Source organism: Geospiza fortis, unplaced genomic scaffold, assembly GCF_000277835.1.
Source record: "Geospiza fortis unplaced genomic scaffold, GeoFor_1.0 scaffold200, whole genome shotgun sequence".
Classification (NCBI taxonomy): domain Eukaryota; kingdom Metazoa; phylum Chordata; class Aves; order Passeriformes; family Thraupidae; genus Geospiza; species Geospiza fortis.
Window position 1 is genome coordinate 446,038 of NW_005054353.1, and position 23,562 is coordinate 469,599.

Below are 23,562 nucleotides of genomic sequence, written 5' to 3' on the forward strand. Positions count from 1 at the left end.
TGCACCCCGTGAGTGATGGCTTCGAAACTGGTGTTTCTTTTGAATGAATACCCAAGTCCCTTCCACTCCGCTCCGCAGGCTTTTTTTGTTTGTTTGTTCAATTTCCAGATACATCCTGCTGTTGGTTTTTTTGTGTAGTAACGTGCCAGTCTAGTGCCCTTTCTTTCCTTCTTTAAAAGAATAAAGAACTGGCAATATTTGACCCCGCTATTCTTCCTTTTTCTTACAAAATCCACCCCGACATAGTGTGCAGCATCGGCAATGTTCCTGTGGCTTTAATTGGCTCAAGTCACAGCAGACTAATTTTGTGAGCAAGGTAATATTTGCAGGATGTTCCATAAGAATATCCTTGCTATTCAGTAGAACTAAACAGAACTTTGTTTCCATATTCATCATATTTAGCTCTTTGCTCCAAGGAAGGTTTGGAAACACTTCTGTAAGAACCTGAATGCTGCAGTTACAGGAATTGTCCTCTCCAGAAAGATACATCTCGAAGGCAGACCCGAAAAAGTTGTTTGCATTTCATTTTACTGCATTTCTTTCCTATATTCTTGAGTTACGATCTGTTGCTGTTGCTCTGCCTGCAGCATCCATGGTTTTTGCATGGGTTTATATTCTGTGTGTTGTCTTGTGGTGCTGTGGCTTGTGACTGCAGAGAGGAGAGCAGGTTGTGGGCTGAGCACTGTCTGTGCCCCCACAGAACCAGCACACTGCTGAAAGCATCAGGAGAAACCTCTTTATGCTGTACCTGCTGTCTCAGTCACCTGGTCAATGAACCAACTCCTCTGCCTTTCCATCCTCCACTAAATGATACCTGCACAGGAGCACTGAGAGGCTCAAAGAAACAGCAGAAGTCATTTATTCTGAGTATTTTAATTATTCTGTATAAAAGCATGTTCATGGCAGGATAGGTCATGAAATGTTCTAAATACATACTCTAATTTCATGGCAAGGATGAGATGAAGTTTGTAATTACAGCTGGAAGATCTGCATTAATTTGGCAATCACTAACCAGATATGTTAACAATTTGCTAATTTAATAAGAAAAGATAATTTTCTTATTTTTCTCTAAATAAGTTAATAGAGGAAAATGTATTTCATTTTCTTCCATTGATGTGTAACTCATAAAACTTTGAGGCTTTTCCCAAAGGAAAGAAGGCAAAGAGAAAATATTGTAGCCATGGCCCACATACATTCACTGTGTTTTTCTTTGTTTCTCCAGCTAAAAGAGTCTACAGCAGGAGAAATAAAAATTTTAAATTTAAAAACAAAACAAAACTAGAAGGAATCCTAGGAATGCTGACTGCCACATGATATTCATTTTTCTTGGGGATAAAGGTATTGAACAGATTACTGAGAGGATTTATTTTTTCTATATTAGGGAATTCTTTGCATTTCAGATGAGAGCACAGGAATGCTTCCAGGATTTCCAGCAGTGCAAATCTTGTGTTGCATGGCAGTATTTTATAATCCAATTTATATAAAACATTTTGATGTAGAGAGGGCTAGCTGGAAGTTATAGGGCTGATGCTTATAGCAGCTGCAGGAGATTCTTAGTAATAATACATTTGAATTGTTTCTTTTACTGCTAACATGAATTAAAACTCTATAACATGCTAATTTTCATGGCTCATTTGTTTCTGCCTGTAGGCTTTAAATGATCTCTCTCCATCTGGCATTGAGCAAGGTGAAGGTGTGAAAAGTGTCTAAAGGGATGAAAAATAAAAATGTGAAAACATCAAATTTCTGGTCTCTGAGCGTACATTACTTTTTTAATCGCTGCTTAGAGTAGCTTAAGTTTAATATTTACTCAATATTATTCTGATTTGGTATCTGTTTCACCTTGAGCTTCGTTTTCGGAAAAGGAGTGCTTGGGAGACAAGGTGGGGTAGAGATCTAGAGAAAGCAACCAGGGAAGTATATTTGCTGTTTCTCATAATGCAAGAACTGCCACTTGATGAAATGACCAGCAGCAGGCTTAAAACCAGCCAAGATGTGTTTTACAGGGGATGTAAGTGGGCTGCAGCCCTCATCCCATTGGGTATAGTGGAGACTGAGTGTAAACAGATTGAAAAGGGGCTTGAACAGGTTGACAGAGGAATTCCACTGACAGATTGACACTGAGCCCCGTGTGCTGGGGCCCTCTGCCCTTCCCCCTGCCCCTGGCAGCTGTCAGAGGCAGAGTCTTGCCCTGGGGGGGTCTGTTGTCAGAGATCCATAGCTGAGTTTGCCTCCTGTTGTCGGAGTTGCATTATAAATTGCCATACCACTGTGGATTTGGAGGGGTTGTTTGGAACTTGGATGATTTGACAGTTCCTGGGACAAATGAGATTTTATCTGTCTCATAGTCGAAATTGTCTTCTGTCTGTCTCAACAGTCCAGATTCTCAGTTCTTGCTCTTCTTCTGGCTTAGCCATCCTTCCCTGGGTCTGTAGGCACATGCTGATGAGGTGACACTTGCTGGAGAGCTGTTTTGTTTGAATGTCTTAAAAGAACTGTAAACTTGCTTTAAGAGCAGCAGTATGCAAGCAGATGTTTTAAGAGCAGGGTGTACTACTTTTTTTTGTGTTCATCTATGTCTATATGAACATGTGTCGATGTGTTCATCTGTGAACAGTATCATATGGTTCTGCTTACTGGCTTTGACACTGCAATCATAATTTTCTCAGAAAATACAGTTTTTCCAGTTTTGTAATTACTATATAAACAGATTTCATGCTTGAATTACCAGGGGTTTCATCCTGACATTCTTTAGGAAAAGGTTAAGTACAAGATCCTGTCAAACTGAATTTCATTAAAATGTTAGTAAGTCAGTCTGATAGGTAGGTGTAGCTCATTTTGAGTCTTCAGCTTTTATCCTTAAATACCTGTCAAAGTAATTTTGTCAGTTCTTTATTCATAAATTTTTTTCTGCCAAACCCCATTGCTTTGCTAGCCAATAAGTTGATGAAAAATGAAAGAAGTGGAAGTTTTAATTTGTTTAGGCTTCCTGTTGCTGATTTTTTTTTTTGTAAGACAAATCATAGTATGAATGGTAATTCAGTACTGAAAAAGACAGACAAAGTGGTTTTTGTTTTATGAGGTGAGCACTGCTCATCCTCTGGGTTCTCAGGGGTTGTATTCAGTCCACCTGCAGGTACCACCAGAACTCCTCACACACAGCCCAGGACAGCAGCTCCCTCACACTCCCCACATTGATGCTGTGCTTGGTTTAGGGTAGGAAAAGATGCTTCCTTGCAGTGTCCCACCACCAGCAAACCACCTGCACACTGCAGATTCAAAAGGGAAAATGTAATAGAACATTGACTTGCAAACAAGACTTCTCTCTTCATATAAAAATGTATTACATGCATCAAATGAAAACTTATTTTTAATGTAAGAGCAGCACCATCCTCTACTGGATATGCGTGGATATGTGCAGCAGACCTGTGAGGGAGTGTTTTCCCTAGCCAGGAGGGAGCTCTTTGTCAGGTACTGCTTGTGTGGTTCACTGTGGGTTTAGTTGTCATCCAGCTTATGTGCCCATTCACCAATTATCTGTAATTCTCTTTTTCCTTTCCTTGCCCTGCTGTAACTAAAAGCATCCTCAGGTGCAAACACCCTGACTGCAGATGCCCATGGAACTGCAGCTGACCAAGCCCAGCCGGAGCCAGCAGAGCGTGTGAGCCTTGCCTCGGAGGAGAGCAGCCCAGGCGAGCAGCTGCCGGGAGAGGAGGCTTCAGCCACGCTCCTGGACGTGGAGGGGCAGACAGAGTCGGTCAGTAAAAGGGAGGAGCCAGAGGGCACCGAGCCGCTGCCTGCAGGAGAGGAGGAGAGCTCCGAGCTGCCCTCTGTGTGGCGAGAGGAGAGCAGGGGCCCTTCACCGCCAGCACCAGCAGAAGATGCTGGGGCACCATCTCCAGAACCAGCAGAGGACAGTGGGCTGGTAGAGGGCAGTGACAGCTCTCTAGCCGAAGTCGTCGAGAAAGTACATGTTACTGAAGAGGAGCACCTCGTTGAGGGTAATATTTGTGCTTTCATAAATTCAGGAGAGCAAAATTTACCTCCAGGGACTTCTGTGTGGGTCCTCTTGGCTTTACTAAGAGCCTCAAATGAGCTTCTGAAGTCAGAATTTGGTCCAGGGAGTCTGTACAATGTGAAGCATAGAAGAATGTGGCTGGGGAAGCCTCGGATTTACAAGTCCAAGCTGTAATAAATTAATCAGCATTTCCACCTCTTTTATTTACTTTCATGTCCTTTTTGTTCTTAGCAGGTAAAATATCCCACTATACACCTCATTTAAAACATTGTATCTCTGGGTAGCTCAGACACATTCCTTAATACTTGCACAGCCCAATTACTTAGTCATATGTACTAAATATTAAATTATATTTAAATTACTAATTATTAATTATGTCAATTGTACTAATTATTAATTATGTCACCTGTCCTTGCACACATAAAGCTGGATGTAGAAGAAAAAGCATCTCTTTGATGCACACTTGGCATGTCCCGTGTGTCCTTGAAGCTTGGCTACAAGACAAGCAGAATAGAAGCAGTAGTGGAGAGTTATAGGACTGTTTTTGCACCAATGCTTGGAGATGACTGGGTGGGGAGAGAGGCTGTGTGAGGAAGCAGTGGTGTCTGAGGTGATGGGATTTCCATGTGCTGTGGAGGGACCTTTAGCAGGAGGTGTGCTCCTTCCTGGAAATTGCAGGCTATGCTCCTCCTTGAGCTAGTGCCCAGAGGACATGGACTGCACCTGCAGATGATGAACACTTCACAGGAGGAATCAAATTTCTCCTAAAAGATACAAAGTCGCTCAGTAAGGAATCACATGCATTCCTGGGGTAGCTCTTCTTCAGGGAACAAGCAGGTGAAGCACATGAAGAGTATTTCTCTCCAGGGAGACATCCTCACTCCACTTTGGCCTTGCAGAAGTGCGAGGTGCAGGAGGACTGATCCGTGTGAATTCCAGAGCCAATAACACACACTGCCACTACTCCTGTGGCTTTGTGCTGCTTGTCTCTGAACTGGCTCTATGAATCTCAGTCTTTGCTCATCCTTTGTAGCTGAGCATGGTTGTTGGAGTGCTTTGTTCTCTCCTGTGTCTCTCCATGAAAGAATTTTGTCCTCTACATAATCATCTATCCTTTGGAATAAAGTCTTGTTTTATGTAAGCAGTAAATGACAGGTTGCTCACCTGTTAAACACACATCCTGCCCAGCTGCAAACTCCAATTTCATTATTCACTCTTTGTAAGCCTCAGGGCAGGGCCAGAGGCAGAGCAGCACACCCTGGGCCTTGTGCTGTCACATCTCATCAGTGGAAACATGTTTATAGTTGTCTGTCTCTCTGAAGATGAGTTGTGGGGCCTCTAGCACCAAGTGATGTGTGCAGGGCAAGTGAATGAAGCTTTTGGGGAAAAGAGTTTTGCTCCTATTATTTCCAAGGTAGAAGGAATACCCTAACTTGTGTGCACTCTCTTCCTCTCTTCTGATGAAGAAGGGATTTTCTATTTTGATGCTATGGTACATATGATACTTAGCATTTGTGTTGCTTTCCCTTTGTGCTTCCATAGCTATGGGAGGAAATGAGTTAGGCAGCAGCTTCCCTGGGAAAACAGGGTTTCAGCCAGACTTGCATGTTAACCATGTTTTCTATTTCTGTTTCTTTTCCAATTGCAAATAAAACTGCACATCTATGAAATAAAGTCCAGGAAAAAATAATTTGAGCAGAAATATACTCATTATTTCCTTTGGATACAGCATCAAGGGGATTTTGTGAAAGCATTAGGAGAACCTCATGAGCATGAGGCAACCATATTTCAGCTGGATGATGAAAAGTGTTTTTGTGTTTGTTCTCTCTGGGTTCATTCAGGGGGTACCTTGATAACGGGCATTGGAGAGCTTACAAAACAAAATCAGGTTTACAGAAAGAAGCTGGGACACTTGGTGCTTTTTTTAGTGGATCCTAATTTGATCTCCATGGTTACCATTCCCAGGTGAGACGGGAGAACAGGTGGAAACTGAGCTGCTCAGTGAGACAGTAAGTGAAGGGCCTGAAACAAAAGAAGAAGAAACAGGAGAAGCTGTGGATAGTGCAGCAGCGACAGAGATAGGTATGTTGACAGAGGAGGGAAGGACCACATGGGTTATTGTTTAAGAGACAGCAAAGACTGTCCTGTCCTTATTGAGCATATCTTGTTATTCCCCTGTAGGCATACAGTTGCTATCTGCATTTTTACACAAGAGAGTCAAAAATACTTTACAGTAAAAGACATTTTTGGAAGCAACCAGTTGGAAGTCATGCTTTTTACATGGGTCATCTTTATATAATACATGAGCCTTATCAGTGATAACTTTTCCCAGTTTGGGAAGAATGATAGACTGTAACATGCAGTCTTGGAAAATAAAAAACCTTTGTTAAAGTCATGACTCTGCTTATTATTATTTGCAGGCTTTCTTTGTAAGCTAAGCCTTAATGCTGCTTTGTGATTTCCATTCTGTGCCAGTCATTTTAGATCCCCTTGTTCTCCTTATCAGCTGAAATCAGCAGGGTGGTGCTGTGATGAAAGCACATTACACAGCATATTCAGTCACATGGTGGGAAGGAAAAGTCACAGGCCAAATAAAGTTCCTCTGGAAAACTGTCACACCAGTAAAGAGAAAAATTAAAGGTGATAAGATTATCCCTCTGGCAGACTTTGAGATTATGGTCAAAATTCTGTCACCACTGTCTTGCTACAAAAGTTATTTCTTCTTCTTCCTCCACAGTCACTAAGAACCTCACACGTGAGTCTATCATGTAAGCGGCTCACATGCCCCAGAAGGCAGAATTAGAATCACAGAATAATTTAGGTTGGAAAAGACCATTGAGTCCATCTGTTAATTCAGCCCTGCCAGGTCCATCACTAAATCTTGTTCCTAAGTGCTGCATTCACACGTTTTTTGAACATCTCCAGGGATGGTGATTCCACCGCCACAGGTTACCCTATGGTATTGCTGGAATGTGGAAAAGGATAAGCAGGCAATGCAGCTTCCCCCTTCTCCTAGCAAATGTTATTGCAATAGCTGGAATTACCTTCTCCCTCTCCCCTCCCTCCTAATCAGTGGCGTACTTGGTCATGCACAAAATCTCTCTGGGCTAACAGGTATTTCTGTAATTCAGAGGGGAACAGCTTCAGCAGAAAGGGTGGCAGATACCTTACACCATGTCTTTCATGTCTTTCTAGACTTCTAAAGACTGCTCACCTCTTGCACCTGGGGTGAGCAGTCTTTGGTTCCTTCCCAATGCTAGGATGTGTCACAGCCTTAAGGCAAGCCAGCTGTTGCACTGCTGCTTATGCTCCCACCAGAGGGCTAAGGGAAATGATGTTCTTTTTTAAAAGCTCCTATGCTTTTGCAAAGAATCAACTCTCTGTGCTGTGAATTCAGCAAAACACTCAACTTGATTCTAGGAAACCTCAAAGAATATCTTCCTCCTCCTGAAGAGTAAGAGAATCATAGAAAGGCTTGGGTTGGAATGGACCTTAATCATCACCTAGTTTCAACCCTCCTGCCATGGGCAGGGATGCCACCCATTAGATCAGGTTGGTCAGGACTCCATCCAACTTGGCCTTCAACATTTCCAGAAATTTCACACAGTGATGATTACAGCTTTATTGAAATTCTTCCTGCATTTGCCTGCTTTGACAGTATTCTCCCCAACAGTTTTGTAAGGGAGCAGAAAGCGCAGCCCTACTTCTCTGTCTGTAATGCATTTCAGATGATGGGAGTGCACTGACCCAGCTCAGAGAAGAGCTGCAGGCAAGAGGAGCAAACAATGCTAAGAAGGGAATACTGATCATTTAAACCTGGGATTCTGTTGTGTAAGGGAGCAATTCTTCCATCTTGAAAGGATATTGGAGAAATAAAGCAAGATTCTGGGCAGGAAAGCAAGACTGCTTAAGGGAATGGAAAAATTCTTACTTTGAGAGACATCAAAAACATTCACAGCTTAGTCTCTAGGAGAGTATGACGAAGAGGATACAAGCTGATCCTAGTTAAAAAAAAATTAAAAATAGGGCTCTAAAGGTAACTGATGTCTACCTAAGAACAAGGGAATGTGCAGTAACATGCTAAGTGTGTTGAATTTGACACCATCAAAGGGAGTTGGCTTTTTTCATGTTATATTAACAATCTTCTTAGTCACCGAGAATCACTGCAGTTGGATGGCTTTGATTGGTCACCTTCATTCCCATGCAAATTTTCTCACCTTTCCTGTGTTCCTTACCCTCATGGAACACCACAACTCAGTGTGATGAAGTCCCACATTCTCATTTGCTGAGTCTTCTAGCTGGGAAAGGAGTACTTTGAGCTGGGATGGCCAGACACTGTGATTTCAGCCAATCACCCCCTTGGGCACAGTCTTTTAGCTATCGAGTGAGCCCCAGAGCTTCTCAGCTGCTGATGGCCAACAGCAGCTTCAGGGGCGGGACACAGTTCCTCAGCCATACTGTGTCATGGAATAACTGAGGTAGAAAAATACCTCTGGAGCTTGTCTAGTCCTGCTCAAGCAGGAACAGGTTGTCCTGCTGGGTTTTGAATCCCCAGGGGTGGAGACTCCATCAATTGTGTGTCGCCGGTTGGCCACAAGGTTTTCGGGGTGAAGGAAGAGACGAGATGGGCTCTATGATCAGAAGGCTTGATTTATTAAGTTATGATATAAACATCTATTATAACTATACTAAAAGAAAAAGAAAAGGAGAGTTTCCAGAAGCTGCTAGCTACCTAAGAATAGAAAGTAAAGAATGAATAACAAACCTTGCTCTCTCGGACTGTGTCCGAGAGAGCTCAGTTGTGGATTGGCTATTATTTCTAAACACTCAATCTGGGCCAATCCAGAACTGACTTGTTGCATTCCACAGAAGCAGACAATCTCTTGTTTACATCTTGTTTCTGGGGCCTCAGCTTCCCAGAAAGAAAAAATCCTAAAGAAAAGATTTTAGTGAAAAAGATGTCTACGACAATTGTGTGCAGCCTATTCCCATAACTTAACTGTCCTTACAGAAAAAGAAAAAAAAAAAATCTTGTATTTAAAAGGGCACTTCAATTGGTGCCCTTTGTCTCTTGTCCTTACTTAGGGTTTGCTGTCCATGAAATGCCTGCCTCTGTGTCAAATCTGACTGGAAGGATGTAGTGGTTTCAAAGTTGTTAAGAGAAAAGGCAGCAGGGTGAGGAGGAGCTCAAGACTGTAGCAGTGACTCACAGAGGTGATGTTAAAGTCTATGACGTGTATGATGGGATCGGGAAAGAGGAACCAGTGGTTGTTTTTATGTCCACACAGAACATTCTTACAGATCTGGGAGAAGAGCAGATATCCCCTTCATTCTGTGATACTTCCAGGAAACTTTCACTTTGAGTTCCTATCAGATTTAGTGAATATCAAGTTATACCTTCAATTAATTGCTAAATTAATTTTTTCCATGTGTTTCAGAGACAGCTAATAACAAGGAATAGAAGTTATGTCTCAATGAACATCCTCTTCTTGGGCCTGCTCTTCTGTTCACATGAATATTTTTAAATTTTATTTGGTTGGGAAAATATAAAGACTTTTATGGATTGAACCACAAGCTACAGGCACATGAATAAGAGGCATCTGAAAAAGTTTTATATATTACAGATTTTTTGAAGTCAAGCTTCCAAGACTTCAAGTGTTTGAAACACCCAAACTTTCATCTCCCTGCCACAGAGTGCCTTCTGTACACACCAGCATAATTTTTCAACAGCAGTATGATCATTCCTTTTTCAATTAGGAGTTTTTCCCAGGTTCAGATTAACTGGCTTCAAATTGTTGAAACCTTCAACCAACATTATATAGCATGAAGAATAGAGTGTAGCTTTTTTCTCTTCACTTATTGTAGGCAGGTCCTCCGAGTGCCTGGACTACCAATGTAGGCAGCTGCTGAAATGTACAGCACTTAAAAGACTGGGAGAGGAAATTTACCAAAGTCTAACTAAATGCAGAGGGGAGTTTCCAGAAAATAGAAGATAACAGAGTGCAGTGTCCAGGACCCAGCTGTGTGCTGCTCACTCCCCATTTTTAAACTCAAATTTATTGAAGGGACTGTAGTACAATAGAGGAGGCATTTTTAACTGAGTGGGATGTTTTAGTTGTATAAATCCTAGAAGATAACTTCACAGCTGTTAACATTCATGGCAAATAATAACTTGTCTTTAGCTGTGTAGCTCTCCTCATATGCATTTGTGGCTTCTAAAATGGACTTCTAAGAGAGAAAATACAAACCTGTCTGAGAGACAAATATTAGCCTGTTCCCAAAGAAAAGGTTATCTATTATTTTTCTCTATGCTAGCAGGGACTGTCTGGGTTCTTTTCCAAAATGCTAAATAATAATTTTGGAGATGAAGCTGAATGGCAATACTTTCAAACAAATTTCCTGTGAGAACAAACCCTGGATAGGATTTGTGTTTTGGTTCAGATAAAGAGTAGAAATTTGTTCTGATGCTGAATGTTGGAGGATCACAGAATCAATTAGGTTGGAAAACAACTCTAAGTTACTTGAGTCCAAATGTTGACTGAAGATCACCTTGTCAACTAGACCGTGGCAGTAAGTGCTACGTTCAGTCATTTCTCATCTGGGGATGGTGACTCCACCATCTCCCTGGGCAGCCCATTCCAGTGTTTAGCAACCCTTTTTGTGAAGAAATTTCTCTTGATGTTCAGCCTGATCCTCTGCTGACAGAGCTTGAGGCTATGTCCTGTGCAAAGGGACTCCATATAATACATTGCTGGGGACTGTGTTTACAAGATCTCTGGCATAAAGATGTAGGACATGGAGAAATGGTCAGTTTCCTTAAAATGGCAAGCACAATATTGCTATTTTGTTTGCTTTATTGTATAATAGGACTTAACAAAAATCCTAACTGTCACCAGCAAATTATACAAATCCACTCTAAGAGATAATTTCATACTGCATGTACATGGCTGACTCCAGCTGACTCTGGTTTGTATTAAATAATCTAATTGATATCCTTGGCCTATTAACCTTTTGTATAAGCTGATAGTTCTTGGCTGTATCGCTAAATCTAAGGTTTTCTCCTTAGCAGCATTCTTATGAACTTGTCAGTTTCATTTAATGTCAACTTCCTGTAGGCAACACCACAAACTTTTAAAACCCAAATGCATACCTTTTTTTTAGGGATTTTTTGCTAGGTGGATGTCACTTTTAATTTATTTTTTAGTTTTTCTAGTCTTCTGTAACAGAGAAACTAAAACAAGCTGCTAAGTCTTTTTTAAAAATCTATTGACATTAAAGTGAGCATCAAAAATACAAACAGAAGTCGTCAATGTTTTTATCCACATACTCAAACCATTCCATGGACAGAAGCCATGAAAAACAACACCATGCACTTTCAAGAGCTGAGGAGTGGGGGAACAGGTACTGAGCAGAATGAGAACACCCCAAAGTGACATGGGACTGGCTGGGTGTACAGCCATATTCCAGGATGCCCCAAGCACTTCCGTCTTCAGCTGTATCTCATGGCTGATTTCCTCCTGTGCGCTGGGAATTCAGTTCAGCCACCAGCACATGTGCTAGCACAGCACCACTCCAAAACACAGGAGATTAAATCTGCAGAGACAGGCTGCCTACTGGCAAGACCATGAACTGCAGTCTGGCAAGCATTATACTATTTTTAAGCATAAACCAACAAGAGCTCTGGGACAGAGATCAGTAATATTCATAGCAACAGAGGAGACTGCACTTGGAAATAAAATGTGAAGATATAAAGGAGTCAAAATGACCTGCTCACTCAGAGTCACTCTTTTTACCATTGTTGTAACAAGGAAGACAGGTGACTATGTATGTTCTTCCTCACTGTTCAGTTTCTTCAGGCCATTAAGCAATGCAGATGAAAAAAAGAGGAATATAAACCAGGCAGTGACTAAACAGTAGCAGTCTTTCTCAATCATCTTCATCCTTACATATTCTATAATCACAACAGGCAAATTCTCTTTTTCCTTTTCCAAAGAGGAAATATACTTGATACTATGTATGTTAAACATGAAAAGTTAAATCACCTAAATTATCAAAATGTGCTTGCCAGAAATATGCTGAACACTCCTGCCCCAAGAAATAAGACATTGCCTACCATGCAAATTTAATTGGTTTGCCAAAGAGCTTTCTCCTGTTAAAGGCTGGGAAAAGGAGGATATGCTGCAATATTTGTGTTTATAGGATACACCTCCAGATCTTAAGTAACATGTTTTGTTTTTTTTTTAAATACAGTCAAGAATTTTTGATGATTATTTTGTATTTTATCAAAAGCTAAACAATGTTCAGCCCTCAACTTCATCCAAGGTAGAAGTAACCATTCCTCACCTGAAGGGAGTGCTGGGCAGTGCACTTGAAAGAACAAACTTTATTTCCAAACTAACAGGAAAGTTCTGGTAGAAATCTTTTGTAGTTACCAATAAGCACAGCCCTAGGAGAGGTTAAATTTGCACCCTGTCAGCTCTGTGCAGACACATACACACACTATAGGGTCTCAGAAGACCCCTGCCCATGTGGCTGGCTGGGGTTGGCTCTTTCACTCAATGAGGAACTGCTTTTAGGAAAACACTGCAGCAAGAGCAAGTGCTGGAAGAAGAAGATGGGAGCAGTTTATGTGGTTTAAGAGAACACAGTTTCATTTAAACTAGGTACTGAAATTTATTTTTTGCATTATTTAACCTGTAGAGAATATAATTACTTAAAGAAGAGTCTTACTAAAAGAAACACCTGGTAGAACATACACATTTCAGTACTGTATACATTGCTTTACTTTCACAGAAAGAGAAGAGGTATTTTGCTGTGGTTTTATAGTTACATGTGATAGAAACAGATCTTAAATGGTGAAATCAGGATGCCACAAGATGAATTGCAACTTTGTATTTTGCATGCAGCTCAGTCTAGCAAAGGAAAAACAAAACCCTGTTTTTAACATACCTCTATTTAAAACTGGATTTGTTAAATATCTATGTACTTAGTAATTTGCAAATTAATACCTAGGACATAGGCTTTTCATATTGGAGAATCATGGGTGTTGGCCTTTTTGTTTTAAAGAACAGAATCAAATAATATAAGTCTGCTTAAATAAAATAAATGTTTTACACTTCCCTGTGGAAGGCTGATTTTTTATTTTGAAAACTACTGTGTTAGAGCTGTAAATAAGAGAGTATATTTCAGTTATTCTAGACTTCCTGTACCAGAAGAATACATATCAAGAAAATGTCTTGAATGGCTTTGATTTAAATATATAGTCTAAAAACTACAACTGTCTTCACCTGAAGAATCATAAAGCAAAAAGGGAATTTCTGTTCTTGAGTTTTTGCAGAATGGCACCTATTTACTAATAAAAACACTTAATGGAAGCATGTTCTGCCTTGTTGGCTGCATCCAGCATGGAACTTTTCCAGGTGTTTCATTTACATCTCAGTCTCAGACTGTCCCTCACTGTGGAGAGCAATGGTATATTTACTCTCCTGCCACCGAAGTCCCAAGGAGGGTGATGATGGACTTTTACCAGCCAATGCTCAAGTCAGCACGCCACAAAAACACCGCAACTGCCACCTAGTGCTGGGTTCCGGGCGGGCACAGCAGGAAGGCAGTGAGCAGTAAGGAAGGATAAACCACTGGGGTTAATAAAAGGCTGAACACAGCTCATGTTCAAAACAATTGAAATCAGCTCATTTACAGTGAACTTGAACTAAATCTCCTACAAATCAGTGAAATAGATCCCAACCAAGAAATTACATCTAAACAAAGCTGTAACAGAGAAACCTAAATATAAATTAGGAATTAAACTCCCTTTAAAAGTTTAAATGTAACTCCATTCAATTACATTATTTTGAATTAGTATTAATTAACAAAATGAAGGAACATCTGCTTTGTGTTTCCTAGAAAGTCATAGCCATATTAGTTAGTACTAACTCCCTTCCTGACACATCTGACCATGTTTTTTCATAGGTGGGATTGCTTATGGAATCAGAGCTACAGAGCATAAGATGCCTTATTAGTACAACCAAAGAGACAGAACAAGAACAGCAACAAAAAGTTTATGCATAGGAAGTTTATTTAGAGAAAAGTCAGGCATTTTTCAAAGGCTGTTTGGAAGTTTGCTGTTTGAAATAACAAAGGCATTATCTTGCTTCTAAGAAAAACAATTATCTCCCAGAGAAAGCAAGGTAATACTATTAAAAAATACTTATATCTGCACAGATTTGCTGTGAAAACCTCATTATGAATCTTTTTGCTATAATGGTACAATTTATAAGCTCAGTGAAAAGAAGGAATGGCTGTTTCACATCAAATCTAGGACTGGTAAGTAGGGCTGCCTGTTCTCACAGTACCCATTTCCACTTGACAGCAGATCAATACAGAGGGATGGGATAAGTTATTAGCATCACCAGTTGGATTTCTCAATATTGCTTAATCACCCCATCAAACCAATGCTTCTGACCTTAATGGCAGAGGAAAAAATTACAAGAACTGTAATGATGGTAGCTGAAAGCTTCCTGTCCTGGAGAATTTAATCCTTAGCTATTAGGATGTGGATAATAAGCCTATTCTCTTGGTTCAAATTTGTTATTGAATAAGCAAGCTGGCGACTGTTTTTGTAACAGAGTATCAAACCACAATCAGGAAAAGAAAAGTGTGTTCCCATAATAGACAAGCACATTTTGCAGTTGCAATTTTATTTATTCTCATTAAACATTTTTAAAATTTTTATTGGTTTTTTAAAATCAAAATAGTCAAAGTTGAATTGCTATAAAAAAGATCATGAGAAAGGTTACATGTAGATATTAATTTCCATCTGATTTATAAAGGTACCACCTCAGAAAATCATAATTTTCTTCTTTCTGAAATTATTGTCTTTGTTAAGCAATTGCTTAAATATGAAAAAAATCTGAGTCCCAACAGTAATCTATTATGTAAAGAAAGAGGTTAAGAAAATTCAGAAGCAAATACAGTAAAATTCCTCTGAAGTGAAGATGTATGCTAAGCAATTCATGTGTTCTGTTTTCTCATTTCTGTCATTTTTTTAATTTAAATTTTTTTACTAAATATCTACAATTACAAATCAGTATAGCTTTCCATGTTCAGATCACCCATAGTGTAACTCTAATACATTCACCCAGGTATGTACCTTAATACCTGAATATCCAGTCACCTCCACAAGGGGCAGGTCCTGTCCTGCAATCTGGCTCAGCTGATTTTAGCAGGACTCAGGCACTTTTCAGGGTTTGCCAGTAGAGAACTCACTCTAAGTCCTGAAGAAAGCACCTTTCCTCAGTAAGTTTACTGATTTCAGCTGTGTGTAACTGCTGTTAGTCAGCTGTAGGAATTGGATATAAGGGAGAAGTATTAACTCAATCTAAAACTGCCATTGTAAGATATCCAGTCTCTACTTATAGTCATGCTGAAGCATCTTGGAGAGGTCCCTGAATGGCAATAGCTTCAATCTCAACTCTGGCCCCCTGTGACAAAACAATGAAGAAACATATTAGAAATTTAATGTATCTCTTTTATGGAGCAATTGGATGAACAACACAACTTCATAAAAAACAGAGTGACATTTGAGAGGGATTATATTTCTGACAGTTGTATTACTGATTTAGCAATGTTCAGGAATATTGTAAATTCAATTTAGGCTTACTCAAGTATCATAACCCCTTTTTTCTAATGTTTTATCTATCTTCCACCATAAAGAAATATGTATCACATATTCAGATCTCTGACAACGTGTGGGAATAACAATGGTATACTTAGAAAAGAAACTAATTAAGAGTCTTTATTAAACTAATTGCAATCAAAGCTATTTCAGAATTAGAAAAGCTGTCAGAATGCTTCAGTAGTAAGGTATTCCAGAAAATTTTGGGTTTTTTTGTAGATAGAAAAGGGACACTTACTCTGGGCAAAGCAGCAACTTGATAGGCTGCTCTGGCTGGGAAGTTTGCCTTGAAAACTGTAATTTAAACAGAAACATCCAGTAATCACTAACCTTGGCTTGATAAAACACAGTTCAAAGTAATCTGTATAAAATGAAATCATTGGAACAGTTTCAGGTTCAAGGCTACAAGACTCCTATGCCAGCTATCATTTTCCCCTTATTTATTTTTTTGTTTTAGGGACTGACTGCTCTCAATCTCAGCAAGCCACCACTCATCCCCAAGCAGTCAGCTGCAGTTGTGACCTGGGGGCCAGTGATAACCTGTATTCTGCTGACACTGCAGGGTCTTCACACCAACTTGGATGAAAAAGGATGATTAAATCAGAATGGTGATCATCCAGTTTCAAACACCAGGGAGTGGGAGATGACTCTTTCACAGAAAGAGCAGGAGAGAGAAATAGGCCTCTGCCAAAAGAGTCATGAGCAAAGATCCCAGATTCACATGAAGTCATCAGGAGTTCAACCTTACTCATATCAAAGGAAAACAGAGGAAAAATAGGCCCGTTTAGACCTATCACAGATATTAGAACAGGGTAAGGCATGGGGAAGGGTACTGGTAAAGATATAAGAGCTGAATTTATAGAATATTAGAATAGTCCAGGCTGGAAGGAACCTTTAAAGATACATAGTCCAATTCACCACCATGCCACAGCCAAGAACATCTTTCACTCTATCAGACTGCTCAAAGTCCCATCCAACCTGACTGAACCCTTCCAAGAAATCTGCATAACAAAGTCAAAGTTTTACTAGTGACAGTAATCACAAAACTGTTAATAATGGAAGCACTGGGGTCCTGCATTGAGATAATAACTCACAATGAGACAACAGCAGCACCTGTTTTCTCAAACTCCAGGCTGGAGCTAACAAGTAACTAAGCATGCAGCTGGTCTGGTTTTACCCTGCTTAAGCACTCACACCCCCCAGTACATTTTGACAAGTAGGAGACTGTGTAACTTCCTTATCAATGAGACTTCATTCAAGACCAGACGCTGCTATCTAATTAAAGCCAAAGCTATATAAATAAGGAGCTCATGCAAATTGTCCCAAATTATTCTGCACAACCCAGCTTGTTGGAATCACCTATTTCAGTCTACATTTACTTTTGTTGACCAAGCACTGTTCTCTTTTTTCTTCAAAGGGAGCAGCACAGCTTATCCTTGTATAAAGAACAAGCCCTGTCCCATAACAATGGCCCTCAAATTGTTCAAATATATAGACTTAAAAGAAATGGAGATATAAAATCTGAAATTCAGCATGTGAAGGCTGCCTACAGTAGAATTATAGACAGGACAGCAGAACATCAAGCAAGGTAAGGGGCAAAGAAGATCAGCCTGTAGGGACAGCAGGAGCTGATCTTCACAGGACAGTGAGTTAGTTAGTGGAAAGGTAGAATAAAAATCCACATGAAATTAGCCTCTGATTGATCTGACACTTGAAAATGAAATTTAAAAAAAAATTTCTACAGGATTTTCAAAGAATATGGAACTACATCATCTGAGTCATTAAAACACTTTGACTACCATGAACATAATTTGTTCCACAAGCCATAATGGTAAGCACAAACAAAACATCTACTTACATTGTTTGTAAACATCATTAATATCATTGTAGTCCTTCATGTCTGCCATCAAAACTGTAGTCTTCACAACTAGAAATTATGTAAGTGCAGTTATTTTAGACCTCTGACTTGCATTAAAAATTGAAAAACTAGTGCATTTCTTGCTTTTATTTCATACATTTCTCGCAAGTATTCTAAACATTTTGAAAAGTTTTGCAGATATTGACCATTAGAGCTACAACCTAAGCAACCACCTAAAAAAATCTGAGCATGCTGAGTATGCAATAAAACATTAAGGAATTAAGCCATTCCTGACTAGCTCTGAAAAAGTCAAATTCTCCCAAATGGCACTGAATTGATAAGCAGATCAAATAAAACAGCTGTTGTAAGCCAGCTGCTGGCAATAACTTATATATAATATCTGCTGCTAGAAAAAAAAGTTCATGGAAGGTCTCAAAATATACTCTGTGCTAGAAGGACTCCCAGGACTGCCTAACCCAGCATTAATCCTGGTGTGGCTTCACCAGTAGAGTCCTCCACCCAAAACCAGTGTCTAGAATACTAACAGCACAGATACAAACCTGCTTTCACCTGAAGCAAAGCCTAGGATTCTTAAAATTTCTGTAGTCACTGCAACATTGTCTGTACCTGAGCTTCCCCATCTGGAATTAAAACATTAGTACCATTGCCAGAAATTTTTGGTGACAGTGTACCACTGCAAAGACTTCCATGTAGATTAATTTCTTTTATTTTTTAACCTAAATTCACAATTTCTTTCATTTCTTCCAGCTATTGGTAACAATTAAATGTTCAGCAAATAGCTTTTTTTCTTTTTTTTTAAGGTCACTTGATTTTTTAATATTTTAATTCAGGTAAAAACAACCACCTGTTTGCCAGAGTCACAGCAGCACTTACCATTGCCATAGTCACAGCCTGCAGCTTTCAGGATCTCTCCCATGTTTTTTAGAGCCTAAAGAAAAAATGAAACAAAAATCTTTTAGCTATCAGCTGGGTTATATTTATGTAAGTATGTAAATATAACTTGTGACTTGGCTGAAGTTTTACTGTTCAACCATCAAAACCTCACCTGTCAAAAAAAGACTGACTTAAATAAAAATTAATAGGAGGGAGCATCTAATAAATATGAAACCATCCATTCATTAGATGTAAAGGCATGATGCACCTCCATCTCATCCTATTATCTCACTCCACCTATTTGCTACTGGGGGAGTAAAACTTTCCCTGACTCAAGCCAGGGTTTTTACTGGGGTGTGAACCTTTGCTTCAAACACTGATTCTTTCATACCTTCTGTCATGAAACAGATTTCTAGCCTGACCTCCATGTTTTCCAAGTTGTTGGAAAAATGATAGCGTTAGTTAAGAGGGAATGACTTCCTCTTGCTTCTCCCCCATCTGGACAATGTGATGTGCTCTCTATCCTCCTCAATTTCTCACAATTCCACGTTTAATTAGATACATAGCAACTCCATTACAAGTTCATTGCTGGAAGACTTCTTACCTGCTTGGCTTCCTCCTTTGCCCCTCCAGAGACAAGCTGCCCAGTGGAAGGCTCCAGCCCGATCTGCCCTGCAATGTACATTGTCCGGTCCACCAGCACGGCTTGGCTGAAAGCACAAGTGCCATTTTAGGTCTAATGTTCCCCCATGACAACATTTCAAATTTCAAATCCAAAAGCACATTTCAAATTTTTCTACAGTACTTTATAATGCATCAGGAAGAAGACTGAGGTTATGTACATGCAAGTCTGTACATGCAGCCATACATCAATCTGCTTATGCTTTTGAAGAGCTGGGATTACACCACCTAAACTCTGCCCTCGAGGAGATAAACCTTTGTTTCTTGCAAAGGCACAAGGTGTGAATGCAGCAACACAACACTAAACTGAGCTACAGGTTCCACACAGCAAATAGCACAGAGGGAAGGCAGAGTAAATAAAAACATTTTTTGCACCTGCCCAGATAAATATTCCATCCCTGTTTGAGAAGCAGATAATAGCTTTCAACCACAATTCAGCTACAGAGCAATGGAGGGAAAAAACCAAAACCAAAAAGGAAAGTCAAGAGATATTTAACATTTTTCTTCTTAAACAGGCACTATGATAATGAGTTACAGCTGTGAGGCGACACCTTGCACCCTGGTTCTCTGGCAGTATTCCTCCAGAGTAATGAATTTGGCCAGTCAGCAAAACACCTTGATCACTCCATTTCCAGAACAATCACTCTCCTCTCACCAAATAACCTGAGTGACTTCTTTGCTGGGTTAATTCAGAGGAATGCAAAATTCAAGCTATTTGCAAAACATTTATATAAAAATGTCAAGTGTGCTTTTGCTGAAGTTGAGTCAACAATTATTAACGTCCCTACTACAAAGAGGTTAAAAGTTGAAAACAAAGATTTAAGCAAACATTATACAAGAGACACAATTTAATTATCTTCAACCAATAATTAAAAATATTTTGCAAAGAAATTATAGAAAGATTCTTTTGCAAGCGCTTATGGCGTGTCAACATCGTTTTTCATATCTCTTCTCATTCCACAAGAAAATGCATTGCTTTGACCATTCAACAACTCTATCAAGCTACACAGAGTTAGGCACCTCCCTGAAGTACCTGAAATAGGAGGTTTGCTTCCCTTTAATGTTGATGGAAAAAGAGGGACATATTCAGAGAATATTTTCAGTACATCTCTCAGCTGAGATTCACTCGGATTGTCTTAATCCATTCACCTCACAAGGTACTAACCTAATCTAGGGACTCAGTCAAATGATCAGGGTTAGGCAGTTTGAACTTCCCATCTTTTCTGTTACACCTGTCCTATGTTCTGTAATTTCATGAGGGGAAAAAATAGCCAGTAACTTTGTCAGATATGGTAAATTGTCTTACATTGGAATTATTTTTTCTGTCATCAACTAACAAAACTGGAGTAAATCACAAAACTACACCATACAAAGAAGAGAAACCAGTGAATAGTTTTCTAGCTGACACACTCTTGTTGATAGAAATGTGTGCAGGTACACGCAGGCTTCTTGAGTTTTCTTTGTTACCACTCCTGCTGTGGAGGGAGGCCCTCGGAGCACAACCTTCTGTTTGTGTTTGAAGCACAGAGACCTGGGCAACAAGAATGTATGGGCTCTCCACTAAAACAGATTGTCTTGTACTGCTTATCACAAAGCAAATGACAGTGAAATGTTTATCTCAACAGAGACCATCTGAGAGTCCTAAATCATGAATAAATTGGGAAAGAACAAGCTGAAGCCTTCTGATACCACTGCCAGATCAACACCTGCAGCAGCCTTATTGGGTCTCCTGCTCTGCTCACCAACAGAATCCTCCATTCACTGAGACTAGGAACAATTTACCAGCCAGGGAGTACACCTGCACCGCACTCAAATGCACAAGTGCAGCTAAGGGAAACTTCAACTCCACAAACCCCAATCATTTTAACTGCAGATGCACCTTGTAACTAGGCCCAATTGTAGCTACTCATTAATCAGCAGGGATGTGATGTGTGTCTAAAGTCAGCCACGTTTCAGTGTGCCTGAATGCATAACTGGGCAGACACTGTGACCTTGGAACAACACTGCCTGTCAGAGAGATGGTGTTAGGAACCATGCTCTTCACATAAATGATTGTGTATTAATACAAGAACAGTATCCTTTAAAAGGTTAATAACATTAATGAGATCTATAGACCCACACACAGCTATGTGTCTTTTTATCTATCTACCTACCTACCCATCTCAAGGTACTGGCAAATGGATGCAGTAAAGGAAATAGAAAAATACAGTAAAAATAGGTCACCAAAAAGCATATTGAAGGGCTGTAGCAGAACCAGGAATGCAGCTCATTCATCCCAATCCTTCATTGCTGTGTAACCAAGCTCAGACCTCACAGCAGAGATGTGGCAGTTATTTCTTGTGCAACTTCTGCTCTCTGGACTTTGACAAGTTTACTAAAATCTGATAAATTAAGTTAGTGATAAACTTATTGATGTTAGACCCATCATACATTTAACAGGCTGCACAATAAGCAGTATTTCATCAAAAACTACCAATAAGCACAACATTTTGGAGTGGAAAGCCACGATGAAGGCTGGGACAGTGGTGTGGGCATGCAGACAAAGAACTGTTGCCTTCCCGTGTCTTAGATGTTCTCCCGATGCCAAGCAATGCCAGGCCCCTGGCTGCAATCCACCAAGAGTTTATTGTTTACAGAAGTTAACCTTCATGTCGTGTCTCTCTGCTTCTACACTTTGTATTTTTCCATCTTTATAATGCCTATAAGAAGTTTGAAGCTTAGAAAGCTCAGAACACAAAGTAATGGAGGCAAAAAATGCACCTGGAAGGCACAAAGATGCTATTGTGAACACAAAGCCTGAATAGAGAATTAAAAACTCTTAGAAAACGTCCCGGTAAAAACCCTTTAGTACTTTAGCCATGACAATCTACTATACTGACTGAACATTTTTTCATATCTAAATTGCAAAGAGAAACCTTTCTCCAATTAAAACTGGGATTTTTCATTTTAATGATATACAAAACTGCTACAGTAACATACTTACGAAAATGTTGAACATCTTACATATTTTTACAGCATTTAAATTTTGAAGTTGAAAAACATTTATAACTATTCAAAATAAGAAAGACATTTTCAATTCCCAGGCATTGAATTCTCCATCCAACCAAGCTCACCCTGGATTGGGCTCAGCCTTCACTCTGTATCACCTGCACAGTCAGCATCCCTAGCTTCCCTGCACAACATGCTTGTCTCTGGCCAAGCACCTTTTTCTGGAGAACAATCATTCTTCTTCCTTGGTTGTTTTTTTATATTAACTCCTTACCACTAATTCCAGAATTATTTTCCCAAACTAACTTTTTGAACTATGCCCCTCCCCCTATGGGGCTGCAGTTTGCCGCACCCCCACAGCCCCACTCGTGCTTTGGGACTCCAGGTGCCCCTGGGGGTTACTGGGGAGGGGGTACCAAGACTGGCTCCTGCTCAGGGTCTTGCCCTCACCTCAGCCCCAGGCCTGCCTGACAGGCCCCGGGGACCTGCCAAAACCCTGCCAGCAAAACCTGCTCCTGTGCCTCCTGAGAGAATTCCCGCTCCCAAAAATCACAGAATTGTTAGGGTTGGAAGGGTCCCCTGGAGATCATTCAGTCCAACCCCCCTGCCAAGGCAGGGTCACCTGCAGCAGGTTACACAGGAATGCAGCCAGCTGGGTTTGGAATGTCTCCAGAGAGGGACACACTACAGCCTCCCTGGGCAGCCTGTTCCACTGCTCTGCCACTCTCAATATAAAGAAATTCTTCCTCATGTTGAGCTGAAACTTCTGTTCTAGTTTATGGCCATTGCCCCTTGTCCTGTCAATGGGCACCACTGAAAAGATTCTGAAAAAGATTCCGACACCTGCCTTTGAGGAATTTATAGGCGTCGGTGAGATCTCCTCTCAGTCTTCTCCAGACTAAACAGCTCCCCCATCTCTCCTCAATGCTCCAGACCCCTCATCATCTTTGTGCCCCTCTGCTGACCCTCTCCAGCAGCTCCTTGGCTTTCCTGTACCGAGGAGCCCAGAACTGGACAGAGCTCTCCAGATGTGGCCTCACTAGGGCTGAGCAGAGGGGCAGGATCACCTCCCTCGACCTGCTGGCCGCACTTTTCCTGATGCACCCCAGGAAAGCATTGGCTGCAAAGGCTCTGCCAGCTCACGGTCAACTTGTTATCCACCAAGACTCTCAGATCTTTCTGAGCTAAGGCATTACCTGTAGGGACCCAGTGCAGGGGCCTTAGTAGTGCTGATTATTTTCTTTACGAGCGAGGCCATAGCAGGATCTGGTCCCGAAGCTGCAGAGACTGCTGGGGCCTCCCCTCCTGCACTCCCTGCCCTTAGCGTTCTGCCAGAGCACGCCCCGCCCACCACCGCCCGCAGGGGCCTCTGGGAAACATAGTCCTTCAGGACTGTGCAGGGGGAGTGCGCATGCGCGATTCCTGGGCGTGGGTGCCCACGTGTGGCGG

General features: G+C 40.6%; 2 protein-coding genes across 2 annotated transcripts in view; one reads left to right on the top strand and one right to left on the bottom strand.

The window, feature by feature from the left end:
* Positions 1–14,075: 14,075 nt before the first annotated feature.
* On the bottom strand, positions 14,076–23,390 carry RIDA (reactive intermediate imine deaminase A homolog). Its single transcript, XM_005423446.2, has 6 exons — positions 23,310–23,390; positions 19,049–19,154; positions 18,445–18,499; positions 17,551–17,619; positions 15,931–15,986; positions 14,076–15,498 (listed from the first exon to the last, which is right to left on the bottom strand). The coding sequence occupies exons 1-6, from the start codon at positions 23,369–23,371 to the stop codon at positions 15,436–15,438; spliced, it is 411 nt and encodes a 136-aa protein (XP_005423503.1). The 5' UTR covers positions 23,372–23,390; the 3' UTR covers positions 14,076–15,435.
* A 134-nt stretch (positions 23,391–23,524) lies between these two features.
* Positions 23,525–23,562, top strand: part of POP1 (POP1 homolog, ribonuclease P/MRP subunit) — a 22,948-nt gene continuing 22,910 nt past the window's right edge. Inside the window, 1 exon segment of the mRNA XM_005423490.2 lies at positions 23,525–23,558. Within this exon segment, the coding sequence (XP_005423547.1) occupies positions 23,525–23,558 (34 nt within the window).

Coding starts and splice junctions, on each gene's coding strand:
- RIDA (XM_005423446.2), bottom strand. CDS start 23,371: ATGGCCTCGCTCGTAAAGAAAATAATCAGCACTACTAAGGCCCCTGCA. Junction 19,155..23,309: donor CCTGCACTGGGTCCCTACAG/GTAATGCCTTAG, acceptor TTGTGCTTTCAG/CCAAGCCGTGCTGGTGGACC. Junction 15,987..17,550: donor TAATGATGTTTACAAACAAT/GTAAGTAGATGT, acceptor TTTAAATTACAG/TTTTCAAGGCAAACTTCCCA.